Source organism: Thermobia domestica, chromosome 6 (assembly GCF_964235325.1).
Source record: "Thermobia domestica chromosome 6, izTheDome1.hap1.1, whole genome shotgun sequence".
Taxonomy (NCBI): Eukaryota; Metazoa; Arthropoda; class Insecta; order Zygentoma; family Lepismatidae; genus Thermobia; species Thermobia domestica.
In genome coordinates, this window is record NC_137459.1 from 184,881,783 (window position 1) to 184,907,713 (window position 25,931).

The 25,931-nt window shown below is 34.8% G+C and overlaps 1 protein-coding gene across 3 annotated transcripts in view; it reads right to left on the reverse strand.

The window, feature by feature from the left end:
• Nucleotides 1-203: 203 nt before the first annotated feature.
• Nucleotides 204-25,931, reverse strand: part of LOC145687742 (uncharacterized) — a 356,205-nt gene continuing 330,477 nt past the window's right edge. For 2 of the 3 annotated variants that reach the window (XM_081761190.1, XM_081761189.1), the window contains exons 14-17: nucleotides 15,840-15,994; nucleotides 14,703-14,806; nucleotides 14,069-14,228; nucleotides 205-1,428 (exon numbers count right to left, since the gene is read on the reverse strand). In XM_081761190.1, the coding sequence (XP_081617316.1) occupies nucleotides 1,322-1,428; nucleotides 14,069-14,228; nucleotides 14,703-14,806; nucleotides 15,840-15,994 (526 nt within the window). In that variant the 3' untranslated portion in view covers nucleotides 205-1,321. Of the gene's footprint in view, nucleotides 1,429-14,068; nucleotides 14,229-14,702; nucleotides 14,807-15,839; nucleotides 15,995-25,931 lie in introns of all 3 variants that reach the window. The other variant, XM_081761191.1, reaches the window with a different exon arrangement.

A 25,931-nucleotide genomic window follows, 5' to 3' on the forward strand; every position in this document is an offset into this window, starting at 1 on the left:
AGGCTGGCTTGAAAAAGCCTTTTACACATTTTAGATCGAGTGCCCCCACCGGGAATCGAACCCAGGACCGCTCGCACCGAAGGCGAGAGCAGCTATTATTCTGTTATTACATGTAATATGCATATAATTCAGGACATAACTCATTCTAATAAATATTTGAGTAAGTATGTATGAGTTGATAAATGATAGAACAAGATAAAGTTTATAGCATTTTATTAGTTTTAAATATCTAAGATACAAACTTAATTTAATATAACGTGTTGAAAACATTCATATACAATAATTAATCATACAATTCATCATACTGTTAGTTTTATGTTATTTAAAATGCCATATGATTCCAATTGTGAAGGTACACTATGAGGTGTTTGCAATATACATTTAATTCATGGACTTTAACAATTGATTTGAATACTTTCACTCAAGTTTTAACATTTGTTATTTTAAAAATAGTTTTGAACTATATGATTGTGTGTACACACGGTCTGCAAAATGACGTTCTGCTTTCACATATATGACAATGTAGTGCGTAAATGGATTTCGGAACTTATAAATCCGAATGTTGGTGCTTGCTTATAAATTAAATTTAATGGATGAATGAAGTACGTCATTGGTCTTGTTATTTCCAAAAGAATGAAGTTAGTGAAAAAATTAATCAAGTAATCCGGTAAACTGCATTAAAATGAATGCTTAAGATGTGCTGGCCTAGGAACTAAGTTGTTTGGAACTATAGAAATAATATTTGGAGCCGTACAGTTTTATTGACACTGGAATCTGACATAATTTTATGACGTCAGTGTTACATATTTGATTTTCACTCCTTGTCTGTTTAATGTCGAAGATGTCAGTTTCCGCATTGTTACAATTGGTCTGTAATAAGATTTTACAGTTATACTGTAAAGTCCATTTACTTTGTTAATTACGTTCTAGTTTCCATAAAATGAAGTAAGTCAAATATACGGTATATTTATTTCATTGTTAAAAATAAAAAACACAAAATAAAGGCGCTGTCACACTATGTCTAAGTGAGAACAGATCATTCAGGACAGAAAAAGATTAATTACTGTTTGTTTTTTGCTTTGGTTTTTCACGTGTATAATGGAAAATTACGCTTGTCGTGTGAGAGTCTATATTAGACTTATTATGAAGGAGATAGTGAGCTTAAGATAGACACAAACATGACAATGCTCTTATCATTCTTTTTGCATTTTTTTTTTTTTTTTTACTTAAATATTTTTTTTAGAAATTGAAGCGTACGTATGAAGTAGAGTACAAATTTGTATGAAAGTGCAAAGAATATTTCAATGTTAAATGCAGGTAATCAGGTAATTAGGACACCTTGATCATCCTCTCTTTCCTTTGGTAAACGAAAGTCATGTGAGCTCTCATCATCATCATCATCATCTGAATGGTCAACGAAATAGTTACCTACGAAAGAAAATAATTGTGAGAAATTCTGTAAAATTCAAACTTTTCTTTCCCACTGTACACCCAAATTCAGTAAATACAGTATATTTCATACGCTCTAGTTAACGATTATATTGAAATTACTTTTCCGTTTCATTTTTATTCTGATTTGAAAGTTTAGCACTAGAACAACAGCAGAGGGAGCACTAGCAGAAAATATGAAACACACCTATAAAATTGTTTCTTCCAAGTAGTGTAAAATAATTAAATTAAATTTTAAGCGAGAGTCAGATTTCCGGCCACTGACAATCCTGAAGAGGATAAGGGAATTCACTCCAAAGTAGGAATATTTTCGTCTACATGGAATATAATAGCTTCATGTACCTAAATTTTAAGTTACCTGCAGTACCACGTAATGGCTACATTGATATTTTCTAATTAAGATATTTTTCATGTAATCACAAAAGAACGAAAAAATAATTGCTAATACTTGGAGTCGCGAAAGAGCTTTTTTTTTTTTTTTTTTTTTTGTAGTGTAGTGTAGTGTAGAATAAAAAATTAGTTTTGAAAGCAATACCAGAATATATGTATGAGTTGAAGCTCATCAAGTGACTATTCCAATGGAACCAAATTGTTAGCGCATATTGTTTTCTTTCACATGATTGGAGATTTTATTCCTGTAGATAACATCGTTTCTGGTATTGAACCACCATCGTCCGGATTTTGAGATCTACTTGAATTAATATGTAGCGATTTCCGGTTCCAGAAATAACAAGGGTAGGAGCCATTGAACCCTTTACTCAACTATCTAATCCATCTGCCGGGTCATGGTATTCTGTGTAGGCTCTAACTTCAGTTTAAACTTGAGTTGATCAATTGACTTTCAATCATAGAACGGTTCCTTTAAGTAAACATTTATTACAGTTCCCCTTAATGACCAAATAGCTAAGACGCGTTCCTTTCGTATACGTGGTCTGCGGTTCGCTCTCCAGTGAGAGTACGTTAGGTTCAAATTCCAGTCTAAGAAGTATATTTCAAATAACCTACTTGCTGAAAAAGGAATGTTGAACTCCAATCAATTATAATAGTATTAATTGTAGCCATATATGTGTAGCGATAAGTAATAGGCTTCACTAAGGCGAATCTACTGAAAAGCTGTCCCTAGGACATATAAACTTGAATAAGTTTATTTAACGTGATTCTGAATTTACTCCTTATTTGATGAAGATCGATTGAAAATCAATAAAATAACTGTGCAGCGAAAAATAAATCAGTGAAATGAGTAAACCAATGGTTGTCGACTTTTTTAAAATATTGCGAGCATCTTAGTCCAACTAAGTGAGTGAGCGCAGTGAAAATATAATAATATACTCTGCGGGAAGACAGTAAAGAGCATCATACGAAACATACATTTATTTCTATTTCCAGAAGTTTCAATTTCGTCCGGTAGATGTCATCCGCTCTAAGATATTTGCTGCCATCTAATGGAACGATGTGTGACTTCTAGCACTCTACAATTATACATCTTTGTTTCAATAGTAGAAAATGGGATATGGATACTCACCGTTAAGCCATCTTTACCCATGAAGAAGTTAACGGATTGAATACGATAACGCACTTGGCCAAGATAATCGCTCTAGCTATCTAATCAGAAAACAGAATTCAAAAATTCGCTATCGTTCCAGAGTTATCGTGCGGACCAACATACGTACGTACTAGCATTACAATCTTATAACACGCACTTGCGTGATAGTACTGATAATAATATAAGTAAATACGCAGAGAAGAATAAATGTAGACATTTTTCGACTGAGAAAAGAAGTCTTTATCGATAATAAACTTGGTCTGAAGTTGATCGTCCAAAATCTGTCGCTAACTTGCACACAAACACACACACACACACAGGCTTTCAAAAATAAATGTCGAAAAAAAAAATCGCTTGAAAAGGATAAATAAGCAAGGGAGCTGGAAAAAAAAATTAAGAAACGTGAGTTTAACTGTATATATGTTTTATCAAGTAGGAAAAGGATCATTAACTCTATACATTTAACAGAAGAGGCACAGTAAAAGCCAGTGTTTTAGTTGAGAAATATTTGGGTAAGTTAAGAAAATGACAGTATTATATTAAATTGATCTTAGTCAGAAGATAATGACACTCCTGAGTAAAAGTAGCACAGGGAAGGACTTAAATATACCGGTGACCTTAAATATAAATTTACCGGTGACGAATCATTATTCTTTTGGTGCAAAGAGCAATTGTCGAAAGGTACAGGCGGCGTACAGGATGTAAAGAACTACCACACTGAAGTGTAACATTGGTCAAATGAAGCTATTCCAACAATGGTGAACAAGATTAATGTATCATCTGTGAGAAAATTACATGATGTTTTACAAGTCGTGACATATCTATGATCAAAAACATGAATAAACAATAAACTGTTATACATTCATACATGTAATACATCAAACTCTCGGTCATCCATGTTAATCACTTGACAAAACGACACAAATAATCGGAAATGTTTATTGATCAGCCACAATACTGGCTTAGTATATGAAAATCACAAACATACCATTGTTTCTAATTAAATAGGACACTGTAATGAAATTACAGTCAGATTTAGCTTTCATGAGTTTCTCCAGTTCTATTCCTTATATAATACTGTGTTTTTATACACTAGTTACGTTTTGATTGTTGCTGTGTGTCACATGTACGTTACTAGTTATGTAAACTGAGTTCCCACGTATTCGAAGTTTCTTGGTGTTTCAATTTTTAGAACACCTTCACCGAAGTTCAAAAAAATAAAAATACCCTGCACGAATAACTTGCAAGCCAGATAATCTACACACGAATAATCGATAGTTTGCTGTGCTGTATTTTGGTTGTAGGAACGTAACACTATACTACAAAATCTGTTTTTCGATCAAGAAATAGAGAAAAGAAACTTCTTCATTTTATTTTTCCTTTAAAATTCTCATTTCTTTTTCCTTTACATTTCTTCAAAATTTTCTTTCCTTTATTTTTTTAATCATAACCAAATCTCTTTTAAACGCCATTGAGCAAAATATACAGAAGGCGGTCATGATTTACTTTCTTACTACTGTTAAATCACCCAGGTCCTATAGGGGACGACTACTTTTTATGAGTACTGATGTAACTAAGTCCAGAACAGATGTTTTCTTAAGAAGTCAAATTACCAAGAAAAGATTTGGATATTTGTGGCAATTCATTCAGAAAATAGGTATTCTTACCCAAAATTCCTCGATATATTGGAAGATACATTTTATAAACTTCAATGAGAAGAGTAGAGTGATTCCTTTCTATGGAACAGGTATTGGCAACACTTTTTGTAATTTAAAGCTCTTAAATCTTGGTTAAGTAACGCTTTCATATTATACCTACATTTTCCTACATATTATGTAAATGCAAATCAATCTTATTTTCATCCTAGCGTTATACTTACGAACTTTATAAAAAATAATATGGCCCATTTATCTTGATACGCCCTTATAACGTTTAAACTAATACACAATGAACATTGAAATTCTGTACCGTGCAAATATAAGCAGGGTGATATTCCTTGACTTACTCCGTTATATCACCAACTTAACAGTGTTGTCAACCCAACATGAAGTTATATTGTTTTTCAAATAGCACTACGTCAGGTTATTACATATTTCAAATTTACATGCCAACTAAAACCTATCTTATTCAATTTGTTATTCAATGTTGCAAACTAAGGACGCTATAGTATCACAAATATCCAATTTTGATCTCCTGTATAAAAGTAATAACGCAAGTGAGATGGACGGGGCAATCCAAATCTGAAATACTTTAATATTTAATACTATGGTCATGATATCACGGACTTTGAATGGATAGGAATAAAAATACAAGGGATTGAAAATTTGACTTTTTTTTTCAAAAATCTTTATTTCGAAAAACTACTAAGATAAGTATATCATTCAATTGCATATGTGACTTTCAATGAATGTGAAGATCATAATGGCGTTTACAGCAATTCCATACCTCACACTGTTCTAAAGATATGATAAATGATGATAAAGCTTGCAATACTGCTTAAAACTATGTAATTCGAGAACTTTTTGTAATTACTCCTACCAAAAAGGATTGTAGTAATGTTATACAAGCAAAGTAAACCAAAAATTGTTTTAAAAAGTTCCCGTTAGTACGCCATCTTAAGCAATATATCAAATTTAACTTTTTTCATATCTTCAGAATGGTTTAAGATATCAAATTGCTATAAAGGACATTATGATCTTTATTTCTATTGAAAACTATCTACGGGATTGGATGCTGTACTTATCTAAACAATTTTTCGAAATAAAGTTCTTTGATAAAAATTAATTTTCAATTCCTTGTAACTTTCTTCCTACTTGTTCGAAATACGTCATACGATGACCGTAATATAGTACGTCTGGTGCGTAAAAATATACTGCACTTTTTGATTACAATATGCCACTTCCAGGGTTTCTAGATTATATTAAAAGCAAACTTTTCAGATAGGGAGCCACTTCAAAATCTGTGTAGAACAGCAAAATGGCGCCTATTCAAGATGGCCGCCATCGACTTTTTAAAATTCACTGTATCTCAGGTTCTATACTTCCGATTTCAATTTTCTTTTTTTCTTTTTTTTTTTATTTACAAGCTTATAAAAAGTAAAAACTTTTTTGTCATTACACATTTTTTCTAAACCTTAAGGTTTCCATACACTTTTGAAAAAATTTAAAAAAAAAATCACTTTCTTCAGAAAACATATTGTCTAATAACTTTTTTATAACTCGGAATTTCACTTTTTGACCTCAGTAGACAAAGAATCACCGCTGTATCAGCTTTCCATCGAAGGCATGCAAGTTCCACTTCGTTGCCAAACTTCCTGGATAATCGTCGTTTAACAGGCATATACTTACGTATAAGCGATCGAGCTATTTTCTAGTTAAATTCACGGAAGTTTTATTTTAAAGATTTTTGTGCGTATTTTTATTGTACCCTTTTAAGTCCAATTAATGTTGTTATTATTATTTTACACTATTAATGTAACACTGATTAATTATACGTGAAAAACTTTATTATTGAAGCTTAGGTTTTCCTTGTAGTCCCACACATCTTCATCGTGTGACTCACTGCTGGACACAGCTATTACTCTTTGATAAACAATTAAATGCTTGTAATGAACGATCGTACGAATGTCAGTAAAATTCATAGCTCTTGTTGTAAGGTTTTCCACATTGTTGGCCCTCATTACAGTTTGCGCAAAGTAGTATGCAAGGAATTTTGGCCTTTAAACAAGAGCATCGAGCGCGACATGACACAGCACATCTGCACTTGACCAGTTCTGTACATGCTTCCCAAATAGAAGGCAGAGATGATCATATTGGCGTCCATTCTTCATCAACCATAGTCCATCCCCATCCTTCCGGTCCTGGAATGTTGGCTCCGACTAAGCAGGCCCGACCTCAGACTTGTCCTGCCTGATATGCTGAACGGAGACAATGTTGTTTTAGTGCCTCTTTAGTTGGTGGTAAGCTTTGAAGATTTCAGCCTTTTGAAGTAAAGAGGATTTTTCTCACACGGTTGACTGATAAGTATTCGCCTTCTTTGTAGTACAACAAAACAACGAACTTCTCCAGAAGTGATAAAGTTTCTTCAGATATAGAATCTTCTGGAACAGAGATAGCATTAAAGGCTTTTGTAGCCTCTGGGAATGATTTCCATACATTCCAAGAAGCCTGTTTCCGTTTCATAGCAAATGATGAAGTTGCATCTGATCCGATAAATGCATGGAATCCTCGCAAGGCAACAGCTTTATCTTTACCAATACTTTCAAAGATGGCGTTAATACTGATGAATCTTTGAGACTTACCAACTCCAAAAAGAAGCCATAACTCCTCAAGACCAGCACTTTTCAGATTAATGAAAAATGAGATTGCCAAAACAACTACATCGGTATCTACTGCGTAAATTAATATTTTCTTTGCACCATGCAGAACACTATCTTGAGCGTGCAGAAATATCCTTCCATCTGCTTCTTCCTGTTTTCTGTATTCGACTCCATCGATTGATGTTTCTTCCAATCTAGATGAACGAACGATGCCATCAATCTCAGTGATTACGTAAGTCCAGCCAAACTTCAAAAGTGCTTGTTCTCCAAGTAACTTAAATAATTCTGTCTTGTTCTGACTGCATGAGAGAAAGTCATTCCATTTTTTGGGTAGCATGTTTCCTGGTGCTACTTGGCGACGAATTCCAGTACCTCTCTTCTCTCCAACAAACTTCTTTAGGCAAACTGTTGAGTAAGAATCCCATGACATATGTACTCTTTTTGCTTGAAACTTTGCAACATCATTTAAAATTCTGTTTTTGAACTCCATACCACAGTATTCTCCGAAAGTGCGTGATACTTTGAGTGGAAGTGTATGTATTAGTGCTGAGCCATCGTAAATAATTGTGTCACAGAAACCTTCAAACTGTGGGACCTCAGTACTTTCTTCTAATATCTTGGTTAGCAGAGATTTCTGACATGCTCGCAAAACTCCATTTGAGGAAAGAGAGGGTGGAGCAGAAGTATTCAAAAAACTTGTCCAAATCTAACTCTCTGTTTTGGCTTACAATGAAAGCTCTAGAGAAAAGTTCAACATCATTTCGCAAGTCAGAAATAATTGCAGAGGAAATATTTTTCTGAACATATCCGAATATCTTTGTTCCAATCTTGCGCAGTGGAGCATATATACTAACATTTGCCTCTGTAGACAAACGTTCTTTCACATAATTGTTATATAATTCTAAAGCAGTTTCCTCTGCATCAACTAGAGCTTTCACTCTCTCTGTATCCATCACAACCTTTGTGTCCCAAACTACAAGATCGGAAGCGTTTAGTTCAAAAGGGTTTCCGAAATCAAGGAAGCTTTCTTTTAAGGCTTGTTTCCTGTACTGAAACTTTCTCTGGTAAGCAGCATATTGTTCATGGCGAGCCCTACGGTCGGTAATGTTGATTTTGTTCTGGGCCTCAAACTCATTTACGATTGTAACTAATTCTGGTCCAGCTAGCATCCACCTTGTTAACATTGTTGTGTCTTGCAATAGACCTATGGCACCACCATCGCCTTTTATTACAGCATTAATTTGCTCATGAGCTTGGTCTACAGCGAGTGCAGAAAAGGGATTGTTTGTTTTGTGAGTCACAAACTGACCGTTACAAAAGTATTTGTGTATAGTGGGTGCTGTGTCTTTCAGCTCTTCCAAGTCTTTTATATGGACTGGCAACCAACGTGCATAGCGGTAATGGCCCATCAAGAAAAACCAAGGTGTTATCTTCTTTAGTGTTTGGATGAAAAGTTTATAGTTTCCTTGCCTAATCGACCTAACGAAACACAAAAGGAGTATCTCCAAGTTTAGAACTAAGATCCAGAATCGGAACGTTTGGCACCTGGAACATTTTTCTTCAATCCATTGTTCAAATGCGACCTCTGGGTTTTCGTATGCAAATGCATCCTTCAGTAGACTGTACAAAACAGCAGCTGTAATTTGATGAATTGTTCTTGCCTTTGTCACGTGAATAACTTTAACAGTTGCTTCTGATCCTGTTTCTGCCTTGATTCCAGAGTTTACCACTACATTAGTCCAGCCACTACCCTGGAGAATCTGCCCTAGTACTTTTAGAAATGTCTGTACAATATGGAATGGTGCAAACATGACTACAAGCTTCGATTCACCATAAACGTCAGTCCAGTTCCACTGGATGGTTTCAGCCAAAGCAAACAAAGGCTGATCCACACATATGACAGGTATTTGTCCGGGATTTAGAAATGTTGTAATTTTATTTATTTGTTCCATCGCGCGCCTCAGCATTGATGGTGAAGAAGAACTTTGGTTGAATAGTGGTAGAAGGAAACTACAAGCAAGTTCAACGGATGAAGTTTCTTCCCTTGAAGCATGGAAAGCTGCCCAGGAAATATCTAGAGATCCATCATTTCTTTCTGTAAGGGCTGGTTTAGCCATTCTTGTTCCTTTCTCCATTCAGATCCAAATGTAAAAGTTGACATTCTGGAACAGGTGCTTTCGTTTGCTTTTGGTTCAGGTGGCTGCCTAGAAGGCAATGTTACAGATTTAACAACACTGTAGCTCTGGAAGTTCAGGCATTTTCCTCCTTCTTTCATCATCACACGAAATGTTGGAAGTAAATTTACGAGTTACTCCAACGTTTCCTTCGGCAGGGATTTAGAATATAGAAATTACTGTTCTGTGGAAAGACGATTCTGATGTTGTGCTAGTATAGTTGTGATCGATGTTATCATATGCACCAACCACAAAAAGGCCATGAAGCAAATTTGAGGGGCATACTAAGCCTTCTTCCTCAGCTCTTTTAATCGCCAAACTACCCAGACTTGCAGTTAACTCCATAATTCTATTCGGTGATACAGAAAGACCTCGTTCGTGCATCATTTCAATTATTGCATTGTTTCGTGTTCTTCCAAATACTGATAGACCCATATACAATGGAAGTGGTTGCTCATGGCGTTTTTTATGGCGAATAATGTTACCTTTAGGGATATTTTCACTGTGGTTGAAAACTATTAATTGGCTGATAGTCAATGCAGGCTGAGTTGCTTTTGTTGTGTATTCTACTTCAGTATATCCATAAAGAATATAGTTCACTAGAGCCAGAAGAGATGGAGGAACACTTGCAGCCAGTTGATCCTCAGTCAAGTGGCCATTAAAAGTAACGTTTGTACGTGTTATATCCTCTCTAATATGTTTTATAAATCTTTCACATGCCACAGCATCATCATCTTGGTTTTCACAATAAACATTTTGGAAAACGTTAGCACCGTCACGATAAAGGAAATATTCTCTGCCTGAAAGTTGAGCTTAGAGCTCTGGAAAGTGGTCCATAATTCTTTCACGCAGACGGGTTGTATGTATGTTTGGTATGTCTTTACTTTTCACATCCAGAAGGTTTGCAATGTTGTTTGTATAAATTGCTGTTAATTGAGACATTTTGAATGCGATTTCTGTATTATTGGATTCAGAGGCCTGTAATTTCTCTCTTATGAAGCGTGCAACAGAAGCAAATGCCATGCTTTTGCATACAGAGCTGACCGCAACTTCTCTTATTGTGCTTGGTGTTCGTAGACAGTTTGTCAGATTTGTATAGCACTTTCTGTGGTATTTCGCTTCTTTAGCAACTAAATCACCACCTTCAAGGAATGCTTTTAGTTCTATGTTTTTGGACACTTCTGCACATCTCTTCAGTTTTTGTCTTGAAGGGAAGCAACCTTAAAAAGAGGTCTACGAATTCCGCCCGTTTGCTTGCATATAAAACATATTTCATCTTTCATTTGAATAGAAACACTAGTGGAACGGCTAGACCGGGTTATGTCTTCATCAGAAGGAGTACGTGGACTCTCTGATCGTTTCCGTTTCATAGCCCTATTAAGTTTAGTTTTATTGAATTTAAGAGCACACTTTTGATGCCACTTCGCTTTGTCTTTTCTTAATGTTTCGTCAACTCCATCCCCGTCATCTAACTTCTCTAAATCCAAATCAAGAGGCACCTCTCCTATCATCTGGAATTCGATTAAATTTGCTGCAAGTGTCTTGTAGCCAGCACCAATAAGTGGTTTTGCCTTGTGCAACGCTGGACAAACCAAGTCTTCATCTGTAGCATTCTGACAGATGCAACATTTAGTCCAGTCTATGGCTCCACGAGTTTAATGTTCTAAGCTAATATCTACCAGCTGTAGTCGTCTTGAAGCCATCTCAAATTAATTTAATCTGTTAAGAATCAAGAAAAAAGGGTGTAAGTTGTATGAGTGGGTAAAATATTAAGGAAATAAAATTATGAGAATACGTAGGAAGAAATATTAAATCATATTTCAAGAAATTATAAAATATAATCCACAAAAAAATGACTTCAGATTATTTCCATGACAGAGAACATTCAAAATTAAGGAAACTTTATAATAAAGAAAAGAATGTAGATTAACAGAGAATTTTCGAAGAATAATAAAATCTTCAAAATAAGACTTTCGCGAACTTCAGTAGAAAATGGCTCGATCGCTTATACGCAAGTAAACGCCTATTAAACGACGATTATCCAGGAAGTTTGGCAACGAAGTGGAAGTTGCATGCCTTCGATGGAAAGCTGATACAGTGGTTATTCTTTGTCTACTGAGGTCGAAAAGTGAAATTCCATGTTATAAAAAAGTTATTAGACAATACGTTTTCTGAAGAAAGTGATTTTTTTTAGTTTTTTTTTTTTCAAAAGTGTGTGGAAACCTTAAGGTTTAGGAAAAATATGTAATGACAAAAAAGTTTTCACTTTTTATAAGCTTTTAAATAAAAAAGAAAATTGAAATCGGAAGTATAGAGCCTGAGATAGAGTGAATTTTAAAAAGTCGATGACGCCATCTTGAATAGGCGCCATTTTGGTGTTCTACACAGATTTTGAAGTGGCTCCCTATCTGAAAAGCTTTATTTTAATATAACCTAGTAACCCTAGAAGTAGCATATTGTAATCAAAAATGCAGCTTTTAGGCTGTATTTGGCACGTACCAGACGTACTAATATTCAACACTAAAGCACTTTTGATGTGCATTACCTCGTCCAATACTATTTGCGTTCTTACTGTCGCAGAACCTTTGATGTTTGTGACACTGTAGCGTCCTTAGTTGCGCAACAATGTTAAACAATGTCCCCCTTTTTAGTATTTGTATGGTACGAAATTCCAGTGTTTTGCATGTACAAGGTGTCTCACAAAGAGATTTGCACTGTTTGAACTTCAATAACTTGAACCAAAATAAATAAAATATGATTTTTTAAAGTCACAAAGATGTTCAAGACATTACTGATTATATTTGCAGCAACACATCATCGGCAACGCTATGGAAAAAAATCGACAAACATGTGATATGGTTTTCATTGGAGTGGATTCACAGGCGTTCTCAATCGCCTCTCTCTTGGCATCCAGCGTACGTGGTTTTGTGACGTAGACGGTGTTCTTCAGAGTTTCCCAAAGAAAGAAGTCTAACGGCGTTAGGTTGGGAGATCTAGGTGAATACTCGACACTTCCTTATCAGCCTATCTACCTCATACTAAATGTTTCATCCACGAATTGCCGCAGGTCTTGATGGTAACGTGGTGGTGCGTAGTCTTGTTGAAGAAAGAAATTTTCATCCGGGTACAGTTGATGAACAGTTAGCACATTGTTTTCTTGCAACATGTTAAGGTACTCTACACCTGTCACTGTTCCTTCAAAAAAGAATGGCCGACAAGTGCTCTGAGATACATATCACACCACACTTACAACCCAGGAAGATTAACAGCTCGTTCTTCCATAAGATGGGGATTATCTCTTGCTCAGTACTCATAGCTGTGGCGATTGATGGTTCCATTGAATTTAAAAGCCGTCTTACCAGATCAAACAATGAAATCAATCAACTGCTCATTATCACAAACCCATTCACAAAATTAGAGGTGCCTATCCGGATCGTCCTCATTGATTGCGTGAAGCAACCTGGGAATATAGGGTTTTCACTTTGGTTGCTTTCAAATGCGGTGAACACTTGATTTGCTTACACATTATTCACGTGAAGCTTGCCGTATGGATTTCTGAGGGGATGTTATGAAAGCTTGTAACAGTGCTTTTACCTCTCATTCGTCAGCTACTGATTTCTTCCTGCCACGCAGTCCCTTCCTCAGATCACACACAGTTCCTTCCCTCTCAAACTAGTTGCGTAATTTCGTAATACACATGACGGTGGTGCAGTATCAAATTCTGCTCGTCATCGTCTCTGCGCTTCTTTCATGTTCTCATACTCCCACAAATACTTCAAAATCCAATTTTGTTGCTCAAAGGAAAGGTTCCCAGCCATTTTGTCAAGTACTTGTCGCTATTGGCAACTGAACTGAAAATGAAAGAAAAAATGAACGGGAGAGAAAACAAATTAATGGGTACACATACCAGTCATGAGAGTACCAAATAATAATAATTTGATCAGGTTATTTAATATATTATATGTTATTAACATTGAGTGAACCCCTTTGTGGGACATTGTATTAGTTTAAAAGTCACAAAGGCGTGTCAAGATAAATGGTCCATCCTGTGAATATTATATATAATATAGGGAATACCTTGTATATTCTGTTTTTTTCACATATATACATATTATGTCAAAGAGAGAAACACAAAGATATGAGAAAACACCAAATTTGTGAGACAGTGTTCCGTAACGGATTGTGAAAAAAAATAAATTAATTTTAAAATTATGTGATGGGTTCATTGCTTGTGCTAATACAAAATTCCTCTACTAACAATAGCAGCGAATATATATTAGTTCACAAATACTACTAATTACAAATCTAGAAACGTTTGTCATGCATGTTAAAATTTTACTTCCAAAATATTCTCTCACACAAATAATTTTATGAAGTTAAATCGACGGAAAATCCTCCATTCATATTTCCCTATTTTTAGAGGCAAACCAAATTTAATTGTCGTTTCTCTCTCTATATATATATATATATAAAAAAAAAAAAAAAACTCGTTCTAAAAAGAAGTACTAAAGTAAAACAGTGTACGCGTGCATATTCCAATTTTACGTTTATTCATTAATTGTTTAATGTTAAAACAAAACTTACAATATTCAGTAGATGAAACTTCGCTTAAATTTGCATCTGATGATAAGCTATTACGTCGCTCTTCACTGTAACTGAGCTGCAGATGAGATTCTAACTCTTTTTCTGGGTGCAATTCATCATCAAAATAGATATCTTCAGTTTGGCAAGGTTCTTCCAGTGCCTACGAAAATAAAGTTTAGCTTCAATATTATTCAAAATGTAACTTATCTCCATAAAATATTTACAATATTTTTTATAATTTTTTTTTACGTTACAAGAGGAATGAACATTTAATTCAATTGCTTTAAGTATTAAGAACATGTATACAAATATGTTTTTCAGATGTATGGGATTTTTACTTTAGTTTAAGTAATGAGGAGCAAATAGATAGAATAATTGATCTATAGTGGAAAGAAATGCTTTCCCACTGCTATATTTTCTTTCATTATAATTTGAAAATACGATCTTCTTCATAAATATTTCAATCTGAATACTATTTTTGGTAACATTTACAGAATTATGTTCTTTTTTTGCCAAGGAAATTTTATTCAAATTGGTTAATTTACTCGAAAGCTATTGGTAAAACAAAATGTAGCAGTCGGAAAGCAGTTCTCCTGTCGATTGTAGAATATTCCTAATATACAATGTAACTTACTTCTTCCTCATCGTCAGGATATCTTTGCCCCGTTTGAAGCTTAATACAAGAGGAATCAGAGTGCAATGCTGAGAGATTCTCTGGTACTGGACATGAGTAGTCCTCTGTAGAAAAAAAAAAAAAAAAAAAAATAACATTAAATTAAAATTTTAAATCAAGAAAGGCATAATTTTTATTTGACGTCTCTTTATATGATTTTGAGTGTCTTACATTAAAACACAGCAAGTAAACTTTTAAAATAAAGAATTATTTTTATGTATGTATTTATTTATTTTAATTTTGTTTAGACAAGTTGTAAGTTTCTTTTCGAAATATTTTGAGATTATAAGTGTCAACATCAACCCTAACAGTTTTTCATTTTAGTGTTAGCAAGATTTACTTTGCAAGTATGGCGCATAACTGTGATTATTTAAGGACATTACTTTGTACTATGTGTAGCTAACTTTATTAATCCTTTGGAAACAATCATAGTGCAAGTCAGCCATTTTGAAAATGTATTACCCCTAGATAAGTATAGAATAATTATTAAGGGTTTTCGTACAGAATTTATGGTGAATAACTCCCTAAGTGAATTATTTCTTTTATAAGATACGCAATTTCTCTATATTAATTCTTCAAAATGAAATTATTTTTATAATGATGAAACATAATAGTCATGTAAGACCACGATTGCTACTTAAAGATAAACAATATACTAGTTAAATAAACCAGATAACAGTAGACAACAGTTCTACCGAAAAAAGATTATATATATTTCGTACATAAGGATGTATTTCAACGGTAAAACACGTGTTTTCTTTAATTTTTTAAAAAGTTTTGAAACTAAAGGCTAATTTCTTAAGGTTTTCTTTCGTGGAAGAAACCTATGTGAAAAGATATCATCACTCTAATTTACATTCTTTGTATTACAGTAACGTAAAGTATTGCATCAAAATACATGTGTTAATATTCATATTAAATTCAATACTAAAGTTGATTGTTTGCTGTATGTTAGAATCTAAAATTGAAGAAATCGGGACGAACTCCTGGAATAAAATCTAATGAGATTCACATTTACATTTTCGTTTTCTGTGTCACTGGATTCTTCCCATTATGTTGCTAATAATTTCAGTACTGCACAATAATTTTGGTTTTTACCTTTTGCCACATTTCCATTTAGTTGATGATTGCAGATTCTTCCGTTTAGGTTTTTGCAAAATACAGGACTTTGTATTCCGTTTCCTCGAGATGTTTTCCTCCAAATTTGTGAATTTGTTTCATTACATTGAGTGGGAAAGTTGTAGAATATTTGTCTGCAATACGAAATGTTTCAAATGTTATATACAAACGAAAGATATGGAATATTCGATTATTATTATTATTATTATTATTATTAATAAAGCTACAATTTTTGCCACAGCTGATATTGGCATTAAATGTACTTAAAAGGCCAGGGAAAAGATTATATCGTCGTTAAAATATAATCACTCACTTACCGTTTTCATTAGACTTGGGAATTCAAGAGCTATAAAAATATGTTAATGATCGAACAAAGAAAAACAAGAAAAATACGAATGTAGAATATTCACCATATTTTGCTTACTTTGTTTACCTTATATATAGAGGGTGTCTCAAAATTTCCTGACATAGGGTAACTCTGTTATTATCAGAACTACAGCAAAATGTAAAAAGGGAAACCATCTCCAAATATTATGTTTTCAATCTAAAGTGAAGGAAGTTTTTTTTTTTTTTTAATCGCATGAGCCGTTTGGGCTGTACACTCTTTATTCACCCAATGTAAAATAAAAATGCAACTTTCTCATTTACCAGGGGCTGAGGGAGGGAGGGACGAGACGGGAGGTGAACAAATTTTGTAAGAGTATGGTAATTGGGAGCATGTTTGAAATGGAGGCTGGCCATCGACACGTTACCATAACAGAGAGTAACTTCATTCAGTTGTGTTGTGGATCCAGGTAAATAGCAACACTTCATTTTCATTTAACATTGTGGGAATAAAGAGTGTACAGCCCAAACGGCTTGTCCGATTTAAAAAAATTCCTTCACTTTAGATTGAAAATATATTTGGAGACGATTTCCCCACTTACATTTTGTTGTAGCTCTGAAAATAACCGAGTTACAGACACCATATATATATATATATATATATATATATATATATATATATATATATATATATATATATATATATACAGGGTGGGCCATTTTAATTAATCCACGGAAATATCTGAAAAATGATAAAACATAGAAGAAATGTTTGAAGTACACGTTATATATTGCTAAGGGGGAAAACCATTTCCGCCAAAAGTACCTCTCCCCACCCCTCGGAAATGGGGGTAACGGGGGGTAACTTTGAAATGTCAAATGGGAACATGGGTCGAGTAATACCTCGTTCGAAAGGTCTTGGAAAACTAAGTAACGCTGTACCAAAATTTGTTTCATATGGAGCACCAGTTTCAAAATGGCCGCCATGATATAGTTCGGAAACTCCAGTAGCCGTAGTATGAAAACCATGGGAGGTAAATGAATGGAACAAAATTGAAATACGTAAATATCATAGGGCATATCGAATGATGTGACCCCTGCGATCCCAGCGGCTTCCCTGAAGGGATCTTGTGAGCTAAGTTTAAAATGTCAATGTCCGACCGGACAACGGTTCGGGCGTACGCTTGACCTACCCAATGCTGTTTGGAAGGCAGACTTCAGGGATAGAGAATTAGTGCACTCAGTTAATGCGGATGGCCACAGTCAAGGACGCCCATAAGGGGGGCAAGGGGGGCTCTCGCCCACTAGAGGAAATTGTGCTGCGGCATATCGAAAACTCAATAGAATTTTTAGAATAGCTACAGCAAAATTTGAAACTATATTTGAAATGTCGCTTTTTCTTGCCTCCCTTGGAAACCACAACATGGGCGCCCTTGGCCACAGTTACATTTTGATTAACTATTAGCACTCATGTCATATTGTGAGCTTGAGGGACGAAACAGTGTGTACGTATATTCCCGAAATGCTTTCCGAATAACCAGCACGCATTGCATAAAAGTTTCTGTGGCGACGGAGATTAGCAAATTCACACGTTTGTAAGTTCCAGCAACTGCATTATTCGACAACTTCTTTCGTATAACGTTCCTTCTGTTTTCGCATCAAATCGTACTTAGCCATACAGATATGCGTTACCATTCAAATAAAATTTCACCTTTTTTTTTAGTCACTACAGCGTCATCTTCACAAACAAATGTTTCAACCATACCATACCTATTTGTAAGGTAGCCTTAATTTGCGAATTAAAGTAGAGTTCTCATTTGAACTTTCACTGTTACTTTCCACCCCACTCACATACAGAGCACAGGAAAAGATTATTTTGCAGGACTTGGATATCTCTCTATACATTATGGCAATTTTACTCTAACATTTTTATCCCTGTTGTATCATTCTCGAGCCTTGGAACGCCTCCGTGGTTTTCTTATTTAATTTTCGTTATTTACATTTATCTTTACCCGTATTCATACTATGGGCACTAGACGTTTTCTTAGACACATTCACCATGTCTTGGCGATCATTTTGAAAACGGTGTCTCATGTCGAAAATATTCTTACAGAAGCTGTTTGATATTCATTTGTCTATGTAACATGATGTTACTCGCTTCAAGTTGTTATTTGAAATTTTCAAGTTGGCGCCGGATACCTTTCAGTGGAGTTACCCCGACAACACCTCTCGATGTGCCTTACGTCAGTTACCTACTCCAGTTTTTCTTCTGTTGATTTATCTCCAATCGCTTTCATACTACGGATACTAAACCTTTTCTCTGACACTGATACTATGTTTTGTCGGCCTTTTGAGAACACTGCTATTTCACCTCAATCGTTTTCTCCTGCAAGATGTTTGATTTTGCAAGATTTATCGAACGAGGTACCACTCGACTCATGTTACTATTTGAAATCTCGAAGTTAGCCCCCAAGACCCCTTCAGGGAGGCCACTGGGATCACAGGGACCACACCATTCGATATGCCCTATGATATTTACGTATTTCAATTTTGTTTCATTCATTTACCTCCCATGGTTTTCATACTACGGCTACTGGAGTTTCCGAACTATATCATGGCGGCCATTTTGAAACTGGTGCTCCATATGAAACAAATTTTGGTACAGCGTTACTTGGTTTTCCAAGACCTTTCGAACGAGGTATTACTCGACCCATTTTCCCATTTGACATTTCAAAATTACCCCCCGTTACCCCCATTTCCGGGGGGTGGGGAGGGGTACTTTTGGCAGAAATGGTTTTCCCCCTTAGCAATATATAACGTGTACTTCAAACATTTCTTCTATGTTTTATCATTTTTCAGATATTTCCGTGGATTAATTAAAATGGCCCACCCTGTATATATATATATATATATATATATATATATATATATATAGATAGATAGATAGATAGATAGATAGATAGATAGATAGTTATTGAAAAAGAAGGAGCACATTTAAAATATTTATTTGCAATGAACGACAATAGATGGAGACGCATCCCATACATCACTTAATAGAGGAAAATCCAAAGTTTTAAACCCCACCTATAAGTTCCAATCAACACCTACAGTGGCACTGTATTTTGTTTACGAGAAAATGGCGACGCCCAAGTACTGAAGTATGTAAAGAGTGAATCAATTGTTGAAGTGCAGCATACATTTCTTTGTAAGTCCAACAAAGAGCAGCCTCATCATAAACAGATTTATAATTGGTACACTCCGCATCAAAAAAATTGCGACAGCTAACGCCATGCAGTTAGGCCACCCAATATACACCTTCTTATCCCATAATCGTGTCAGGTAAAGAGACCCCCTCTCTTTCCTCCTTTCTTCTCTTCCATACTAAAATTAGCTAACAAGATGAGCGCAATTCTTATTTCAAACTACACATGTATTAGTTTCGATAAAATGAAATAAGAAAACCGAGACGAAACAAGATTCATAGGTTGATGTAGGGAGAAACTGAAACACCCACAATGAAAAATTGAAACCAATGAATGTCTATTATACAGACATTCAGAAATGAGGCAGAAAGAGAGAGAGAGAGAAAGAGAAGAGGAGAGGAGAAGAAGAAAAAGAAAAGGGAGAACACATAAAACTGTGGAATTCAAACGTAGGAAGAAAAGAACCTAACATTATAAAGTTCCGTTTCCAGAAATCCGACAGTGATATAGAAATAACCTTTGTTTTTACATATATTTCAGAACTATTCGAATATACAGAGGATTCTTTAAACATTTATTATATCACTTTCATAATGGATAACATACTCAATTTCAAGTAGTACTGTAGATCTCCGAGACACATCTAGGATAATGTCAAAAGTTTAACACACATGCTTTGTTTCCGCGTGGTTCGATTGCAAATTCGGTAGTGTTCATTGGACGTATTGATCCAAAATACATTCTAATATATCCAGTAGATAGCGTTGGTCATATCCTCCATTTCAGACTACTAATACAAACTGAACAAAAAAGAAAAACGAAATGAGAAGAAAAGAAAAGAGAAAGAAAGAGAAAATTGAAAAGTGCTATTTTACTGCTAAATTTCTATCAGAAATCTCCTATATTAAAAGTCCAAACTGTATCGTAATGAAAAGTTACAAGTGTTGGAAAGGAAAGGTTTATGTTTCTCATAGATGTAGCATGTTTCAAATTTCATCGTGAATAAAACACATTGAATCATAAGATGGGAACAAATTTTGTGTCGAACTAGTGTAAATAAAATTTCGTTTCCAAATAACCAAAGACGTTACCATTTTCTAGTCATTTCCGAAGATTTATCTGTTCCGAACATCCAGCATTGATTTCATCTCTTCCGGATATAACGTAATTTGCACAGATAGAATGAACACGCTAAGAGCTCAAACGGATCATCGTGTTAGTCGGATGATGTTGATTAGATTATAGACCACCACTTTGTCGAGGATCCAAATCCGTAGTGAAACGGTAATTTGAGGGAGACTCGGTTACCCAGAGGATAAAAAAGAGATTTTACTTATTCCCTGGCGTTTAAACAATATTTCTGCCAGAGATGACCAGGACTGGAGATATTATCCCCAGAGCACGAAAAACACGACGCCGAAGTTAACCGTTAATTAGATTCCCCAGACCAAGTATATCGGGCTTCTGCTCCGTTTTAACTTTGGAATATGAGGTGCATGTATGTGTGAGAGGGAAAGAAGTGAAAGATGAAAGACAGGATAGGAAACGTCAAGAAAGAGAGAGAGGGACGGGACGGGACGAATAGAATTATGAAGGACACTTATCAATGCAGTGTATGATGTAGAACGCACACACTGTTTACTCGAACTATCGCTAGTGATGCCTTGTAAGTTCTCCATGAGAAGATGAATCTGTGTTTTCAGCCATTGTTTTATGCGAAAAAATCATACTATCTGATGGGGAATCGAACCAAGATTTTTCATTTGGAAGTCTGACACGTTACCACTACACCACCGATTGCTTTAGTCAAACTTTGTTTAACAAATGGTGTAGCGTTTCTTTTTTAGATCAATAACACGAGAAATGTATACTGCAGATCAATGATGTCTTTGGAATGTTCTGGTAATTCCCTTGCCCTTTCCCAACCAACATTCCTAAATGGTCTCTATCATGATACATGTGTTTGCTTTCACATTCTTACGTATTGCTTGTCCAGTATGATAAGTCGATTCTTCACAATCACTTTGTAAAAAAATCAACTTTGACGTGAACAGGATTTGAACCTATGTCAGATAACTGTATTATTTTTAAGGCCATTACGTTACCCCTACACTATCATGCCATCTAAAATTACAAGCCAAATATTACTTACTTTAGCCCTAATCTTTAGAACGAACCTGCTTCTTCCTGTAACGTTATTTGCACCAAAGTGCACAACGAAATTGATTTATTCGACGTCCTAGAGAGAAATTAGTGCAACCGATAAAGGAAAAACATACAATCGAGGAAAAAATAGAGAAATAAAACATATTTTGCATTAATTTCGCCGTGCAAGTTCAAAAGTACGCAAATAATAATAATAATAATAATAATAACCTATATTATAAAATTGAAAGTAACTATGTTTGTGGCACTTAATCTTGAACCATCCGACTGATCCGATCAAATTTTCAACGTTGATAAGGTTCGGGCCTGGGAAGTTTTTTTATCATTTCATTTTAACGTTAAATCTTAGGGTAGGAGGAGGGGATATATAAAAATGAATAAAACGTAATAACTCTTGAACCACCAGACCGATCTCTATCAAGCTTTCAATAGATAAGGTTCGGATCTGGGACGACTTTTATCATTTCAGTTTGACAGTGCAACGTAGGGGCCGGAGAGAGGCATATGTAAAAAAAACTGTAACTGAAAGTGGCTGTAAAATGAAAATCAGATCACTCTTGAAGCACCCGGTCGATCTCGACTAAATTTTCAACATAGATGAGGTTCGGGCCTAAGATGCTATTTATCTATTTACTTTGACGATATAACTTAGGGTTGAGGGGACGGAGAAGTTAAAAACTATAAATAAAACTTGATAACTCGTGAAACAAAGGATCAATTACGATCAAATTTTTAACATAGGTGAGGTTCGGGCCTTAGATGATTTTTTTCATTTCACTTTCACGGGAGAACTTTGGGAGGGGAATGGGAGAGGGATATATATATATATATATATATATATATATATATATATATATATATATATATATAACTTAATGATTCTTGAACCACCAAACCAATCTTGATCAAATTTTCAACCTTGATCAAGGTTGAACCTGAGATGGTTTCTGTCATATCACTTTGACGGTGTAACTTAAGAGATGGAGAGGGGGAGCGACATTTAAAAAAGAACAAAAAATTACTGGTATAAGTGGCGAATCTATAATTTTTCTAGTCGCTGAGATTAACAGTGACACATCTGATGCTGTTTAAATCCAAATTCAGCCCCTCAACTTGGATGAGGGGTGGAGATATAAAAATGATCGAAATAAAAAATATCAGTATCGAATTCATAATTTTCTGGCTAGCTGAGATCAACAATGACACTGCAGATGACGTGCCCCACAACATAGGGTGGGGAGGGGATATATATAAAGCTCATCGAAAATGACAATATCAAAGGGTGCTTTAGTAATACTAAACAGTGACTGAGTAACGGAACATATTACTATTTTTTCTCAATTTAACCCAACGAAGCAGGTAATTGATAATAATAATATTAATAATAATAATAATAATAATAATAATAATAATAATAGACTACTATATTATGAATGTGAACATTTATTATTATTATTATTATTATTATTATTATTATTATTATTATTATTATTATTATTATTCACGTACTTTTGAACTTGCAAGAGGAAATTACTGCAAAATATGTTTTATTCCTCTATTTTTCCTGGATTGTGTGCTTTTCCTTTATTACTTTGCACTAATTTCTCTCTAGGCCGTCGAATAAATCAATTTCGTTGTGCACTTTGATTCATTCCAAAGATCAAAACTAAAGTATGTAATATTTAGCTTGTAACTTCAGGTGGCAGGATAGTGTAGGGGTAACGCAATGGTCTTATGAATAATCCAGCTAACATAAGTTCAAATCTTATTCACGTCAAAGTATTTTTACAAATTGATTGTGAAAAATCGACTTATCATACTGGACAAGCAATATGTAAGAATGTGAAAGCAAACACATGTATCATGATAGAGACAATTTAGGAATGTTGGTTGGGAAAGGGCAGGGGAATTATCAGGACATTCCAAAGACATCATTGATCTGCAGTATACATTTCTCGTGTTATTGTTCTCAAAAAGAAAGACTACACTATTTGTTAAACAAACTTTGGCTAAAGCAATCGGTGGAGTAGTGATAACGTGTCAGACTTCCAAATGAAAAATCTTGGTTCGATTCCCCATCAGATAGTATGATTTTTTCGCATAAAACAATGGCTGAAAACACAGATTCATCTTCTCATGGAGAACTTACAAGGCATCACTAGCGATAGTTCGAGTAAACAGTGTGTGCGTTCTACATCATATACTGCAATGATAAGTATGCTTCATAATTCTATTCGTCCCGTCCCGTCCCTCTCTTTCTTTCTTGGCGTTCCCCTATCCTGTCTTTCATCTTTCACTTCTTTCCCTCTCACACATACATGCACTTCATATTCCAAAGTTAAAACGGAGCAGAAGCCCAATACACCTGGTCTGGAGAATCTAATTAACTGTTAACTTCGGCGTTGTGTTTTTCGTGCTCTGGGGATAATATCTCCAGTCCTGGTTAACTCTGGCAGAAATATTGTTTAAACGCAAGGGAATATGTAAAATCTCTTTTTTATCCCCTGGGTAACCGAGTCTTCGTCAAATTACCGTGTCACTACGGATTTGGATCCTCGACAAAGTGGTGGCCTATAAACTAATTAATATCATTCGACTGACACGATGATCCGTTTGAGCTCTTAGCGTGTTCATTCTATCTATGCAAATTACGTTATATCCGGAAGAGATGAAATCAATGCTGGATGTTCGGAACAGATAAATCTTCGGAAATGACTAGAAAATGGTAACGTCTTTGGTTATTTGAAAACGAAATTTTATTTACACTAGTTCGACAAAAATTTGTTCCCATCTTATGATTCAATGTGTTTTATTCACGATGAAATTTGAAACATGCTACATCTATGGGAAACATAAACCTTTCCTTTCCAACACTTGTAACTTTTCATTACGATACAGTTTGGACTTTTAATATAGGAGATTTCTGATAGAAATTTAGCAGTAAAATAGCACTTTTCAATTTTCTCTTTCTTTCTCTTTTCTTTTCTTCTCATTTCGTTTTTCTTTTTTGTTCAGTTTGTATTAGTAGTCTGAAATGGAGGATATGACCAACGCTATCTACTGGACATATTAGAATGTATTTTGGATCAATACGTCCAATGAACACTACCGAATTTGCAATCGAACCACGCGGAAACAAAGCATGTGTGTTAAACTTTTGACATTATCCTAGATGTGTCTCGGAGATCTACAGTTCTACTTGAAATTGAGTATGTTATCCATTATGAAAGTGATATAATAAATGTTTAAACAATCCTCTGTATATTCGAATAGTTCTGAAATATATATGTAAAAACAAAGGTTATTTCTATATCACTGTTGGATTTCTGGAAACGGAACTTTATAATATTAGGTTCTTTTCTTCCTACGTTTGAATTCCACAGTTTTATGTGTTCTCCCTTCTCTTTTTCTTCTTCTCCTCTCTTCTTCTCTTTCTCTTTCTCTTTCTCTTTTTCTGCCTCATTTCTGAATGTCTGTGTAATAGACATTCATTGGTTTCAATTTTTCATTGTGGGTGTTTCAGTTTCTCCCTACATCAACCTATGAATCTTGTTTCGTCTCGGTTTTCTTATTTCATTTTATCGAAACTACTACATGTGTAGTTTGAAATAAGAATTGCGCTCATCTTGTTAGCTAATTTTAGTATGGGAGAGAAGAAAGGAGGAGAGAGAGGGATCTCTTTACCTGACACGATTATGGGATAAGAAGGTGTATATTGGGTGGCCTAACTGCACGGCATTAGCTGTCGCAATTTTTTTGATGCGGAATGTACAATAAATACGCAGAAAATAGTTGCATATGCAAAGGGAAAAGCACTGTTCGTCGTCGCACATCAGATAAAAATGTTGAGCGTACCCTAATTGCTCTTGTATGTAGTCCCGGCAAATCCATAAGGAGAGAAAGCGAGGAACTTGGAATTCCACAACCGACAATATGGCATATGTTTAAAAGCGTCTGCATCTGAATCCGTATAAGTTGCAGTTACTTCAGACATTGCATCCTGTCGATCATGAGAAAAATAAATCCAAATTTTGCACTGCAAAATTTGCAGATTTGGAAGATGACACATTTTTATATTTTAAATGGCTTTTTTTTTTTTCAATTAATCGACATTTTATATCTCTGGTAAAGTGAATCACCATAATGTCGGATTTTAGAGGATTGAAAATCCCGGCGTAGTCATAATGTGAACGACATACTTCGTTGTGAAAATAATATTACTAACAGCTAGTAATCACCAGAATATACAATCTTCAAGAGATATTCAAATTGAGTAATTATTTTTCGTTTACTATTATCAATGTGTAACATACATCGTTTAGCCTTTTATTTTTTATTTACTTTTGTATTAATTTATATGATTTATCCATTTTAATAA